Genomic DNA, 15,228 nt, shown 5'->3' with positions numbered 1-15,228 from the left:
TTTGTGTTTCAAAATTGTGCCGAACAACGAGAAACTACAAAGTTAATAACACTGAATCGATAATTGTCAAAATCTTACCTTGTCCTGTTTTGTATAAAATGAATGTTGTTGAACGGCAATAGCTTTCGACCTTCGAACAAACGGCTTTAGTTAGTTTTAGTGTGCTTCCCTTACAAATAAATAAGAGCTAACCGCAAGCAAACCAGAGTGGAACTAACCGCAAGCAAACCAGAGTGGAACTAACCGCAAGCAAACCGGAGTGAAACTAACCGCAAGCAAACTAAAGTGGACCTCACCGCGAAATACACCCGACAAAAATTTAGTCAGCGATTAAAAAAAAGGTTGACGAGTGAGAAAATTATTCTTACTACTTTCGTTCCCAGTAGGCAGTAGCGTTTGATCGGACGGTCCGCGTAGCCATTTTAGGTGGCTACGCGGAACAGCTTTAGTTGCGGGGTATTCTGCAATTTAGCCACACCTTATTGCAAACTTTCGTGTTACTGCTTCAAATACCTTATCAAAAGAAATCTTTTCTAACAACACTAAACATCGAAAACAATTTTAGAAGTTCCACTGAATCGCTTAAAAAAGCGATTCTACAAAATGGCTGCATGTGAGATTTTGCCTATAGCTTGTCAACTTTGGTAGGCACTTGAAGGGATAGACGAGAGGGCCCTTCTTCAACGGTGAGACTGGAACCGAGTGTCACGATCGCCGAGATCATCTTCGTGGAACTGTCGTCGGCAAGAACAAAATGGCGGCTCACAGGAGTTGTGTTTTCTCAAAAAACTCGAGCGATTTCAATGAAGTCATTTTATTCTTTCTTGTTGTACACTTCTTAATAGCTCTTATGTATGTGAAGGACCCATTCTGATCAGAAAGACGGTATCACAAGGTAGGTTGATGAAGGAAATTGTTTTTGTCTGCCATGTTTGTTATGTTGTTCCTTGGCCCTCTGATCTATCTCCTATGTGACATAGATCAGAGGGCCCTTTTATTTTAGGTTGTTTTTTTTTTTATTACATATTCAGCTTATTCTAGCTGGGGGTTAGGAAAACAGGGGTTTTTGACTGTACCTGTGTGTATTTCAAGGAAATTGTTTTTGTTATGTTTGTTATGTTGTTCCTTGAGAAAATGGGCCCTCTGATCTATCTCCTCTGTGACATAGATCAGAGGGCCCTTTTTATTTTAGGTTGTTTTTTTTTTATTTCATATTCAGCTTATTTAGCTTATTCTAGCTGGGGGTTAGGAGAACTGGGTTTTTTGACTGTACCTGTGTGTATTTCAACAGAAGTCAACAAAATGCACATCTTTGTGAAAAGGGAAAATGTTGTGTATTTGCTTTTGCTACTGGGCAGCATCACCAAAATTTAGGCACAAATGATAAAAAAAAAAATCATGCATAAAAATATTTTCATTGGACACTAACTTTAGTTATTAAAATAAGGCTTATTTACAAATAGAGAGGGTTTTCTCCCTTGACATTACAAACTGAGATTATACAGTCGACACCAGAAAATATAGAGGTAAACATTTCATTCTTTGTGTTTTTGACACTGAAAAATAATAAACATTATAAGCGTATCCACCAACTGTTTAATAAGCACCGTATATTTTACAGAAGTTGAATAACTGGCAGATCGAAACATTATTTTTAGTAACCAAAACAACAAGTGAAGTCAATTTGTTTCTTTTCAGCTGCTTGGAGGCCATTTCTCTCAGAGCCCAGGAAAAGTACCATTCACTTTTGTGATATTTACTAAATATATTGATACAAAGCAATTTAGGCCTTTCTTGAATTTTTGGTTTTTCATAAAAAAAAAACATTCCAGATATAATTCTCGTTACTGATATCTCTTGATTACTGGCCCACAAAGCTATTTCTTCCTATGACGGCATTCAAAACACATCCACCTCTTGTTAGTATTGATAACTGACTCAGGAATATTGGCACAATCTGGATGGTACCATTCACTGCATCTGCCATCACACAAAACATACTTAGTGTTGTCATTTGGGAGTCGACATGTGCAGTAGATTGGTACAATCCTGCTAGCAACTGGAACAATAACATGTGTCACTCTTTTCTCTGTTGTTGGAAACTCTTTCATTTCCAGTGCTTCTAAACAGCTCACCAGGTGACTGCGCATGACTCTCTGGTCATATTGTGTTGTGGTGGGGTTTTTACCATGGCATAAAGTGGTCGCAAAGGCTATTGCAAAGAGTGCACAATCATTTGAACCTTTCTGCTTTTGGACTTTCTCATTAATGATTGTCACTGTTTTCCCCTTGTGATGCAACATTCTGCAGGCATGTTGAATAGCTTTAATGTTGGGTTTTCCGAACAGGCTGTCATAAACTTTCACAGTACCAGGAGGACAGGACAGTGTGCTGATACACACCCAGTGTGAGCCAGTGTTGATAATTTGTACAAATTCACTTGTGGCAGGGGTGACCAAATTGCCAACTATGGCTGGGTCCTCCAACCCATCAACCAGGGGAAACTTCATTTTCAACAGATTTTGAGCAGCCTCTACTTCTGAGTCACGTAGCCACCCATTAGGCTTCAAAATAAGTTCTTTACTGTCTGTATAAAGTGTAAATTTCCTTCCAGTAGTGTGGTCCTTGTGATTTATCCACATAGCCCTAGTGGGATCTGGGGAGTTTTTGTTTATAATAACCATATTTTCCTTGTCTTGTTTTGATGGATTAGCACTAGCAGTAACTTCTGGCAGGTCATCTCCTATGACTTCCGGCTGTTGGTCAATTTTGGCCTTTTTGTTATGGACAGGGGAGTGGCCTTCCATACCTTTCCGTCGTTTCAACATGTTTCCCTTCTTTCTGCCTTTTCGTGTATCTGTTGGTGGATGAAGAGGCTGATCTGTTGGTGGATGAAGAGGCTGATCTGTTGGTGGACGAAGAGGCTGATCTGTTGGTGGACGAAGAGGCTGATCTGTTGGTGGATGAAGAGGCTCATCCGTTGCCGGATAGAGAGGATGATCTGCTGGTGGATGTAGAGGCTGAACTGTTGGTGGATCTACAAGTGCAGGCTTTGAGGTAGACTCATCATTAGTGAAGATTGCATCGGTATCTTGTATTGGACTTTGAGGAGATGCTGCTAAACATGTCAGATTGCAATCCTCTTGCAAAATCTCTCCTACTATTTCCACCTCAAGGTCTATTTTGCTTTGTTTTGGATTCACACTGGCTTTAATAGGATCCACATGCCATCCCTCTTTAAATTTTGCTGCTGCCTGCCCAACTCTTCCTGAATATTTTTTTTTTGCGTGTTGCTAACGGTAGGCGTTTGTGCGTGGTTTTGGATGTTTCCTTGAACTGAGCCTTTGGTGCCTCTCTGGGTATGGGTGCTGTGGACTGATCCTGATTCTGTTCCAAAATAAGACCATTAGCTGCCTTTGGCGCTGAATTCTCCATAAGCTTGACACAGTTTTGGAGACTTTTTCTGACCTGCTCAAGCACATCAGGGTCATCCACTATAAATGTTAGAGACTTGGCTTGGTTCATAAGATCTCTGCACTGTGTTGCCACTGTCTTGTTATATCTCTTGGGATAGGGAAGATTTTCTTTGTTGTTTTCTCTCTCTTGGGAAGTACCAACTATCACCGGTTCCTCTTTGGGATACTCTGCTTGCTCCACATGTATGTTATCAACTGGAAAGATGAGATCTTCATCAAGTGTGAAAAATGGAGAATTCCTGTATTTCTCACTCAGTGACTCAAATCCCCAGTCAGGCTTATGTTTGAATATGGCAAACATGTGTTTGCATGGAAGGCGAGTGCGTTGCCAGTCGTCACACATGCATGATGGTGTCGCATCTTGTCCACCAAAGGACACCTTATACCATACATTAAGCATGGGTGTTTGGCTGTGTACTTCAAATTTGCCATCACCTTTAGAGACTACATGGTGAGCTGGGATTGCATTGGCCAATTCTCTCTTGTCCAAACAGTGCTGTACTATGTGGCGGGGTCTGTTGTAGAGGTAAGGTGGCATCTTTGGATCATACCTTTTGTAGTTTTTGGACCGCCTTGTGTTCTCCTCGACATACCTACAAAAGTTTAATCAAATTGGTATTGTAACTGTCATTCTATTAAAAAGGTTTTCTCTGCTCAGTAATGTCAAGATGACCAGAGAATTGCCTGCCTAGGGAGAATTTAATTTAATTTAATTTAATTTAATAACAGCTTACTTTGTGTACTTGTCTGGCAGGAACTGATCAACCAGAATCGTCAGCATGGTACTAAGGTTGGCATTTCTATTTCCTTCCAGGTACTCGTATTTAAAAGATTTGTTCTGCCTTTCAACTCCATTGGTGGTACACACGGAACACAGTAGACGATCTTTTTTAAATGCCCACACCCACCGCTAAAACAAAATGGAAGGAAAAAACATTAATCCTCGCAAGAAATGACCAGTTAAACAAAATATTTTGTTTACATCACTGCAGGTTTGATTGACTGTTGCAGAAATAAATAAAAATAATTTGTAATTTGTAACACAAAGTTGTTTAATATGTTTCTGTTACAGGTCAAAATTAGCCTTAGGTCATTTTTCCAACCTATGGGCCGTAGAACGAAGAAAATATTAACAATTATTGTTGAAATCTTGTTTGTAAATAGGGAATGCTGCCGATTTGCACCTGTGGCACATGTGCCAATAAAAAATAAGTAGTATTTATTAACTGTTACTTGTACCACCATGCAAATTTGCAGTGTGCTTCGTAAAAGGTCATACAAAGTGCACCTGGAATAAGCCTATTTTTACTACCTTGTGTTCTCGTATCCAAGTGTTGTGAAACCACAGTCGAGCAGCTTGTAGCTCTGGCCTTTTCCACACCTCCCATTCCTGTAGATCAGCAAGGGCCTTTTTGTATTCTTTTTCTGTTGCAGCACGGGCAATTCGTCGAAAACGACACAGAATCTCTTTCTTGAATGGGCTTGCTCCATTAGCACCTTTTGAGAGCCACCTCTCCCAAGCCTGCTCCCGGTGGAAGTCACATATAAACACTTTGCAATCTTAAAAACAAACAAGACCAATAGCAGTTCTGTCAGTAGAGTGTCCAAACAGGCATTTTTGCTAGGTTAAAATCCTTTAAATTCATGTGTCCTTTGCATTGAGGTAACAAATGAATTATAAAATTTATACCTTGACTTGTATTTTTAATTTATGAGGGGGTTGTCTGTATCCAAATTCAATAAAGCATGTGAAAAGCAGGACTTGCCTCCAAGTATCTGGCTATCATAGTTGCTTTTATTTGAAACCACTGACCTCTCCCGACAGAGGCACTCACTGGTAAGAGTAAATTGGGTACTTTCATTCTGGAAAAAAATGGCATTTTCATTTCTAATCTCTCACCTGGAAACAACCGCTCCACTGCACCAATTTCAGCCTCACTATAATCAACCAGAAAGGATTTAGGTGACCAGTCAGGGTTCCACTCTGAAATGACTTTGAGGGCTTTCTCAATTTCAGTGCTTGCTTCACTTTGTAACACAAAACTTCCAACAACCTGATAGTCCACATTGGTTTTTACAACTAGGAAAAACAATGGAAGGGCATATTTTGTTGTGCGATAGGTGGCATCAAGCAGACTTAGCTCATTTCCATAGCGATTTAACAGCCTTCTTTGCCACTTAGTTTGATGGACAAACAAAAGACCCTCCTTTCCACTGTCTACTTCTACAACTTCTTCTTCAGAGTCCTCCTCATCATCACCCCCATTCTCACAGCTTTGTTGAAAGCCAGTCTGCACTTGGGCGTAAGGCTGGTACATAAAGAAATCTTCAGGGTTTTCTTGCTTCCAATCTTGGATTTTCTTTTCCAAATTTTCTTGGTCAACCTTAGAATATCTGTTTTTCACTACACACTCATAAATTGTGTTTCGTATGTCGACTTTACTGGGAAAGAACCTTCTGTTGGATTTTGATGGCACGGGCCCCTCCTTGAAAATAATTTTGGTGACGTAATGCCGAAGGTGTCGACGCATCTCATTTACTCCACGCACCCCTTCATCCACCAGTTCTTTTATTTGTGCCCTTAGGCGAGGATCCATTCTTTGAAGGAAACCTGCATTCTGAAACAAGAAGATGAAAAATTCAATTACATTAGAAGTATAAATAAAATTTATAAATGTATTTTGTAATAATAATGCTCTGTTTTTTTTCTCACCTCTCCAGTTACATGCTGAGAATGCTCTGTGGGACGTGGCAAGTAAATGTACACACGCCTCTCAGCTTCCCCAGCAGTTTTGTTCTCTAATGCTTTCCGCAACTTTTTGGATGCTGTTTTTCTCCGTTTTGGGGTGTCCACAGTAATCTAAAGTGCAACAGTTATTAAAATATTGGTCAGTAATTCATTAGAAGACAAATGCTTGTCACTTCAATAACCCAATAAATATGGTGCTGCATGTACTGCATTAATTACCTTATGTTGGGGGAATCGTATCACTTCCCTCATGATAACCTGGGCTGTGCATCCAAATTTCTTTGATGTCTGGTACATTTCCTTTTTTCTGTGACTGCCATATGAGTGGTCACCATTGCACTAAAGAGAGGAATAATAAAGCCATTCATGAAATGCAATTTTTATTTATTTCTTTAATTATTTATTTATTAATTTATTTATTTATTTGACCATCACTCAGTTTTGTAAAATTTTAAAGGTTGGTTTTCTACCCTTGTAAATGTGACATACAGTAAAACCCGGGCACGAGTAAGAACCTATTGTTTGTCAGGTTAGCCTAAACAGGTTCTTCATTAAGGGTTATTAACACAAATTTAGGCTAATAAGGTTCTTAAGAGGTTCTTAATTTCTAAGGAAAAAATTCAATGTTGTTTTTCTTGTATAAAATTTGCATATTATCACGTAGTGTTTATGTAAAAATGCCGGAGCACTAATCATATATTATCATATTTTCCCAAAAGTAAACATTTTCACTCATTTAAAAAAAAAACTGTTTCCAAATTTTAGGCCAAATAGGTTCTTATAAAAATGGTATCTAATTTGAAAATGTTAGCCTAGCGGGTTCTTAAATGTTAGGTTCTTGCAGGTTTTTACGGTATATATTATTGATTGATTGATTGATTTGTTGGTCAAATAAAATAAATAAATTATTACTGTTTTTGTAATTAAAAATGCAGCTTCAGGACCACTAATTTAAGTAATTGAAACATTACAAGAAAATTTCTTTTACACCTTGGCCTCACTTCTTCGTTGCTTATCAGCTGCATGCCTGTCTGTGCCCTGATGGCAGTCATACACACGCTTGCCAGTGATAATAAAAGGCACTCCATCATATGTAATCCTTGGTTGGGACATCGGAGTGTGGGGATCTTCAAAAAATACCTTCTTTCCTTTCATTTCCACATTCTCTGTGATAAAGATAAAAAGGAATTAAAGGGTGAAAGATATGCAGTTGAGTTATGTTCCTTGAATTTTTTTATTATGTTCGCTCATTCATAACCTTAACCACAGAAAAAGTGGTTGGCTGAAGGATTGTGCAGTGCATAACATGTGTTAAAGTCTTATTTCTACTTTTACAAAGGTACGCCTGTTAGAGGGATGTAAGGAAACAGAAATTTTCTCTCAACATCTGAGAAGTAGCCTGCGAGCAGGCTCCTGATCTGATAAGGGGGGCGATTCGAGCCATCAAATGCCTTTGGTGTAGTCCTTTCCAGTGTTCCATGATATATCAAAATAAAGTGTTTTTTTCATTTCCATTGTAATGCAACAATTTTCCTTTTTGAAATGAAAAACTGGTATTCCCCCAACCATGCATTTCTCCAACACCCCCCCCCCCCCCCCTGCACACACACCCTTTCACAGCTGTGACTGTATTGTTATGACTCTGACTGGCCAATTCTCTGTGAATCGGTTGATCTTTTTTTTTTTGTTTGCGTTGTGATTTACAGAGTCTAAAATAACATTTCATGAGGGTCCTGAAGTGGGGTGGGGTGGGGTAGGGTGTGGTGGTATGTGTGTGTGTGTGTGTGGGGGGTGTAAAGGGTCTATAAATCCTATTTTCCCAGCCCAAATTTAGCCCAAATTCCATTCCCATCTTACCCTCTAGGCCCCTCTTTCATGATCAGATACTTTCCCCGAATACCCTCCTCTGAGTACTTTTAAAAATTTACAAGATCTCGTAACGCATTTATGCACTCTGACCTGATGTGCATTGACGACATTGACTTACCTTTGCCAACATTTTTGTTGTAATACATCACATAACTGGTTGTTGTTTCCAATTCGTGTTCGTGCAGTAGCTTTTCAGCTTCTTTTACATCGGACACGAAACCGAAAGTCTCGCTGACGTTTTGAGAAGACATCCCAGGTAGATAAAAAGATACAAGGAAGAACGAAATTTATACCCTGAAAAAAATTTGGTTTGATTCGATTTTCCCGCGTTTCTTGGTATTGACTGAGTTTGCGTGATTGGATTACGCAATTATTTCACTTCCAATCACCTACTGGAGCTAAGGTTTCCTCGTGCATCCCCTGAGGGGATAGATCAGCGGAACCTCTGGAAATTCAATGAGAATCATGCATGGGAACCGCTTGATCGTTAACAAGAAAATATTATATTGCACGTGTTGAACTTGACAACTGTTCAATAGATTTTATTTCTCTATAATTGACTGTGAACTAAAGTATTTTCAGTTAAAAAAAACTTTATTAAGCTTATAACGCGATCGATCCCAAGCAAATTAAACCTGCTTTCAACTCATTCGCAAAACTTTAATACAGTAACGTTTGACCGAATGCATCACCTCTAATATAAGCTAAACAAATCATCCATGCATTTTGCATTAGTAAGTTTATTTGCTAATGCTTTTGTTTTCCCTCCGACACCGGTGATTACTTGAACGCCATTTTGTTCTTGCCGACGACAGTTCCACGAAGATGATCTCGGCGATCGTGACACTCGGTTCCAGTCTCACCGTTGAAGAAGGGCCCTCTCGTCTATCCCTTCAAGTGCCTACCGTCAACTTTGAATTTCATTTTCTCAGACTCTGATAAGAAATTGTTGTTGGTGTTGTTACAGATAATAGACCATTTGCATTATGACGTAAAAGCGCAAAGACTTCTGGTAGTTGTAGTTAGGTTCGCGGGAAAAAACCATTTCTGCCTTATGATTGGCTAAGGGCAGCCAAGCGTGAAGGTGGACATCCAGGACTTTTATTTTGAACTGAAGTTGAGCTGCTAAGGGTGCGTTTCTTTGGGAAAAATCCAAATCCGGATTCTTGATCCAAAAACGGATTTTGCGTTTCTTTACCTATATCCGAAAATGGATTAATCTTGGATCAATGATCTGAAGAATCCACACTTCGAGTGGATACATCAGATCATATCTGAATCCGGATTTTTAGGATTCATGATCCGTGCGTTTCTTTGGGAAAGGATTCGAAAAAAGTACCTTGGCCCAGCGGTCTTTGCTGTGAAAATACAGGTCCGCTCTTTGTAAACACTGCCATACGGAAAGTTTTAGGCGGTTATTTCGATCAAAATGCAAACATATTTCACGATAAAAGGAAACGGTAGCTTTAGATAGGTATGTAGTATCATTTTAAACGAGATACAGGTTTTCTAGAACAGCCACTGGGTGCCTACGGAAGTTATATCCTTTTGAAATAGTCACGAGTGAAATTTGCACTGATCATTTCGCAATCATTCTTCGCTCTCAGATGCTTTCTCGCCACATTGAGCCTAACGCTAAAGAAGATCTACTTCGACGTGTGGTTTTTGTAAAAGATTTTGTATGCTTAAATTATTTTAGCCAGGATACATTCGACGAAAAATAAATTTGTGCTGATATTTTATGTTCTGTGCGAAATGTGTTTACGGGGTTGTCATGGCAAAAAATCCGTTTTCGGATTCTTCGTTTCTTTGGGAGCAAAGTATCCGTGTGATCTGAGATCAATGATCCAATTTTGGATTTTCCCAAAGAAACGCACCCTAAGTTTACACTCGTGTCGCTTCGAAATTTGTTTATACAATTATTTTTTCAGTTGCCTGTCAAAAATATAGAAAACAGGATGATAGCTTTGGAATGAAAAATGACTGAGTTATGTGTTTTAACCAAGACAGACAAACGTTTTTCGTGTACAAGTAAGTTTAATATGTAAGCTTACGTTGCGACGGAGTTGACTTGGTAGAAATTCATTCATCGCCGCCGACAACTTCTCTTCGTAAATAATTTCTGTAATTTTAGCCTAATATCACAGCTTCAAAAAAAATCGCGCACTGGAAACATTGCTTGAAGGGACGAGTCTAGGATATAACTAAATTTGTGTGGAATCAAGTGAAAGCAAGGCAAGCCATTGAATGTGTTCATCATCTATTTTCAGACGTTCGACAAACGATCGCTTCCATCGATCGCCGGTGAATTAATTCTTGACTGGTTGAAGCGTAGTAAATTTACCATATATCATGATTGCTCGGCAGGACGGTCATTTTAATTTATTTTTACAGTGAGACAGAGAAACGAGTCAAATAATTTTCCTCGTTCAATCGAGCTTCATCGATGATTCATGAAGGGTCAATCGTAGAGGATTTTCAAGCTGATCAATCAAAACTTCCCTGTGCAGGTAAATACATATTATTTGCTTTTTTTAATCTTAAATTGCATTTCTGTTTTTCGTCAAATTAGAACTGTAATTGCAATATTCTTTAACAAAGAAGCTTTCTTGTTTTTGTGCTGGAAATGTCAACTCGTCGAGTAGCAGTTATGGTTTCAATCCGAGCGAGGGCTGTGCGAGCAAATGTAATTTTATTTCCATAATCTTGTTGATGAACGATTACTTGTGAGACTCGAAAGGTGAGCCTCAAAGGACCTCAAATATTTTTACGAGTGTAGTCATCATGTACTGTACTCCCCCATGTTTAAAAAGGGTAAAATATTGCGTCTTCGTATATTATTTGAAAATACCTGGCAAGCAAAAGTTTTAGGAATTTAATTAAAAAACCGCGCGGACACGAGTGGAGGAAACACTCGACTCGTTGAAACTTCACTACAAAACGCGACCCAGAAAATATACTATTCCTTGCATAACTTTTTTTTTCATTTTAACGGACTTGGTTTTATACTGAGGTTGCTTTTTGCCCTTTAAATGAAGTCACAGGGACGTCTTTTTCTGTGAGAGTAATTTTCCTTACCTCCATCACGATTTTCTTGGGCTAGCGGGCTTAATGACAATTCAAAATTTCCCGCGAACTTAACTACAACTACCAGAAGTCTTTGCGCTTTTACGTCATAATGCAAATGGTCTATTATTTACATCTTTATCTTTTATAAAGGGTAGGAAATAAAGCAATAGGATTTTAAAATCCTATTGCATTATTGTGAACCAGAGTTCTCAATTTTTTCCAACTTAAATAAATATTACTCGACTTCCTGGTGGATTCCATCTTAATAAATTTACATTTGCAAGAACAACTTTATAGCCATCTTTTTAGCCTACAGGGTAAAGTTAATCATATCAAGGCCTCCTTCGGTGCATTTCATTCCTGTGTTTTTTGTGTTACCATGTAGTTGAAAATGATTTTGTTGACTTCATATGTAAACAAGTCTGTTGTTTTGGCAATATTTATTCTGCTATAAGTAATTGATGTCTGTCGGAAAATGGAGGCATAGTAAGTAGAGGTTTTTGCGCGGTCAGGTGACATTGACAATGCACTTGTAAGCAAATTTAAAAGAGTGACATCTATTTGAAGAGTGGTTGAATCCGGCATGATAGTTGGCTTGTTCTGGTTGAAAATGAGTCAAAAAGTAAAATGTCATAGATTGCTATACCAGACAATAATAATAATATTGCACTGTCTTCAGCTATGGATTGCACAGAGGGAGCAGAGCAATCTGCATTTGGAAGCTTTCCGTGCCAACACTTGGAGGACGCACATAGGAATTGGAGGAATAACCCAGTAGAGAAGCGACCACAGTAGCAGTTCAGATTTTGATTCATTTGAAGGCCAGAGCATTTTTCAAAGTGATTGGAAAAAAAACGGTAAATTAGCGAAAATAAGCCACGACGTTTCGAACTCATCTTGAGTTCATTATCAAGTAGATAAGAATAAAATAACGGTCGAGTTTAAGTTTAAGGTGGCTTAATACAGTTTTGAGGGTGTTCACTAAAAATCTAGACAGATTTTTCGCAAAATAGGAAAATGTGATATTTTGCCCCTTTAAAAATAGCTCAAATTCTGTCTTACAGATTTTTATTTTATTTTGCATGAATGTTTAATCAGATAAGATAAGATAAAAACTTTATTACCGTGTCTGTGTGTTTAGCCCTTATGGACTAATTGGGGACACAATTAAAATACCTAAAATACTATTAATAATGCTAAGCTAAAAATATTTAAAATACTTAACTAAAAACTAAAAAAAACTAATGTTTACAATGTCTTAAAATGTCTTAAGCGCAACAGAGTTTGCAACAGTTACTATTGTTGTCCACGTAGTCCGATAGATTGAGTTTTCTCAAAGCCAATTTGTAATTTCTGAAATTTTGAGGTGGGGTCATACGGGTAGATTTTGAGAAAAACGCTGTTAAAACAACTAGTGCCCAGTCCCCTGCTAAGCACTCTGCCATTCATTTTGGCTCTTTATTGATTGTTTATTAGCATTTTTATTTTTCAAATGTCGCATATGATGGCTAGTATATGCTTTAAAAAACAGTAATCGAGAAAGAAAGAACATTCCTGGATATTTTTAAAAAGAGTTAAAAGTTGGGCTCACTTACCCCCTCAAAACTGTATAAAGCCACCTTGTCGCTGATCTTAGCACTTGTGTAAACCGGTTGTAGCTCTGTTCCAATTTTCTTCCCAAGATCTTTCAGCTGTTTTGCGTACTGCGTCAGCGGATTTCTGATCTTTGAAAGGTAGGGTAATCCACACGGGTTTGTTTGTTCTCGGTCAGCCTCAAAGGTTTCACCACAGGGTTGGGCTACAGAAGTGACAAACGTTGCAATTGTCGAGTTGATGAGGTTAACTGGGTACTTGAGCTTTACAAACAACCATTTGTGTTGTTCACATTCAACTGCAAAAGACTCCTTTGACAATGAGAGACGGTATGCCCGGTTCAGCATGGTTTTCAACAGGGATCTTTTAATGTAACGCTGATCAACGTGGCTCTGGTAATGAAGGAGTAAGCCAGTATTTACATCAGCGCATAGAGGAACACAAAACCTCAGTAATTGGCAAGCACTTAAAAGAAATCCACGGTGTTGAGAGTCCTGACATAAGAAATATGTTTTCCATTTTAGAGAAATGCCAAGGGAAACTGGATTGTTTAGTGAACGAAATGCTTTTAATTCGCGAGAGAAAACCAGCACTAAACACGCAGGCGGACTCAATACGTGCAAAAGTATTTACCTAATTAAATACCGCACGCTCTAACACTGTGAACGCTTATGACCGCAAAACACTTCTTTTAAAATATTCTACTATACTCTATCGCCTCTATTTGCATTTAAACTTAAACTCAACCGTTATTTTATTCTTATCTACTTGAAATGAACTCAAGATGAGTTCGAAACGTCGTCGCTTATTTTCGCTTATTTTTATACTTAATTGTATATCGAAATGTTCTCTCATTGGTAATTATTTTATTAAAATTAATGAAATTTCATGAAATATATATTTTTTTCTGGTTTATAGCAAATACTATTATGTTAGGTAGTGATACCAAGTCGCTCGTACAAAATTTAGAATGCAGATTAGACACAGATTGGTTCTTCTGTTACAAGTGCTTCGACTACTCTGTAATCTAAGAGCATGTCTTAATTGTTTACAATTCTAGCAACTTAGTTAACAACAAGAAGAGTGTCACCTTAGACCTGTTGGACTCAGGATGTACATCAGATCCTGAGCCTTTTGCAAAGCGTAGAACAGTTCATATATTTCGCAGGTGAGTTTGGTCAAAGTAAATTCAATATTTATTCATGACAATATTGATTATTGTCCTTTATAAAAGAAAAACACAACTAATCATCCTCTTCTATTTGTGAAATCAAGTGTCCATGTTATCAGTTTTAATTGTAACTTGTTTTTTTTCAGCTGTCATAATTTTAGAATAACTGTGTTTGGCTGTAATAAATCACTGTGACATTAGTGATTTCACTTGGTAAACAAGTTCAGATCTGTGGGATTCTATTTGGGCAAATAAGTGGTCAGTCGAGTAATTTTTGTGGTTATTTGGGTGTTTCCTTGGTTTTGCAAGCGTCCTCGTTCACCAAAATTCCTACAGGTTTTTCAAGCGAGTTTAAGTACAATCATACACTGACATGGACATTTTTAAGTTCAGACAAGCGACAGGTGCTCTGTGTGGTTTTTTAGGTCAAGACTTTGAGAGTCTGTCTTAAGTCTGAGTTTCCTTGCCATACATGCTGTTTATCCTTTGTGGTAGCTTGTTGTTCCCTGAGTTCACTCAAATTACCAAGGTTTTTCATTGACCTTCTGGAGGCCCTGCAAAAGTGGAGTCCCATGTCGCTTGTCTGAAAAGTTTAATATCATTGCTTTGACAGGTATGCTGAAAGACTTGTCTGTTGCAAGCGCATGGCAATAAGTAGGATTAAAAATGTTTGTTGCAAGCACATGGTAAGAAGAAGGATAAAGAAACGTGTCAATTGCAAGCACATGGTAAGAGGTAGGATGAAAAACGTGTTAGTTGCGAGCGCATGGTAAGAAGTAAGATAAAAAACATGTCAGTTGCGAGTGCATGGTAAAAAGTAGGATAAAAACATGTCAGTTGTGAGCGCATGGCAATTGGTTTAAAAGTTGTTCATTTTTGCTTTAAGAAGTGGGCAAAAAATTAGTTGTTCATTATTGCTGAAAGAAGCAGGCTAAAAACAAAATGTCAGTTGTGAATGCAAGGCAATTGCAATAGAAGTACAAAGAATAGATTTTGTCATGAACTTTGTTGTGTAACAATTGGCACATAGGTAATTGCTGTTAAGCAAAATAAGAATGCAGGAAATTGCATGCACTTTAATTATCAAGTAACAATATACTGAATACCAGTGTTCTCCCTAGGATTTTGGGAAGGCCAGGCGGTATTCTGACTGTGATTTTTAAATGCCGTCAAAACCTGATTTGCGGAACTTGTTCCCCCACGTTACTATCACTTTTCTGTCTTTTTTCCAGAGTAAAATTTACTAATTTTAGTTTCTTTTCTAAGCAACCCAAGTCGGCTGAGTTCACCATTCTTTATAC

At 38.1% G+C, this 15,228-nt stretch overlaps 2 protein-coding genes and 1 long non-coding RNA gene across 5 annotated transcripts in view; 1 reads left to right on the top strand and 2 right to left on the bottom strand.

Moving 5' to 3' along the window:
• Positions 1-15,228, top strand: part of LOC144634743 (uncharacterized) — a 32,800-nt gene that overhangs the window by 1,299 nt on the left and 16,273 nt on the right. Inside the window, exons 2-4 of one of the 3 annotated variants that reach the window (XR_013567255.1) lie at positions 11,843-12,020; positions 13,817-13,924; positions 14,541-14,613. This is a non-coding gene — a long non-coding RNA (uncharacterized LOC144634743). The remainder of the gene's footprint in view (positions 1-11,842; positions 12,021-13,816; positions 13,925-14,540; positions 14,614-15,228) is intronic. The other 2 variants (XR_013567257.1, XR_013567256.1) reach the window with 2 other exon arrangements.
• On the bottom strand, positions 1,193-3,242 carry LOC144634654 (uncharacterized). Its single transcript, XM_078493676.1, has one exon. It carries the CDS (start codon positions 2,826-2,828, stop codon positions 1,878-1,880), a length of 951 nt encoding a protein of 316 aa, XP_078349802.1. The 5' UTR covers positions 2,829-3,242; the 3' UTR covers positions 1,193-1,877.
• Positions 3,238-7,380, bottom strand: LOC144634557 (uncharacterized). The gene is made up of 7 exons (XM_078493552.1): positions 7,216-7,380; positions 6,445-6,564; positions 6,190-6,336; positions 5,377-6,094; positions 4,789-5,036; positions 4,211-4,386; positions 3,238-4,069 (listed from the first exon to the last, which is right to left on the bottom strand). The coding sequence occupies exons 1-7, from the start codon at positions 7,378-7,380 to the stop codon at positions 3,238-3,240; spliced, it is 2,406 nt and encodes an 801-aa protein (XP_078349678.1).

This window comes from Oculina patagonica, chromosome 13 (assembly GCF_052425735.1).
Source record: "Oculina patagonica isolate OP01 chromosome 13, crgOcupat, whole genome shotgun sequence".
Taxonomy (NCBI): domain Eukaryota; kingdom Metazoa; phylum Cnidaria; class Anthozoa; order Scleractinia; family Oculinidae; genus Oculina; species Oculina patagonica.
Note: the sequence above shows the minus strand (reverse complement) of the source record. Positions and strands in the feature narration are given on the sequence as shown.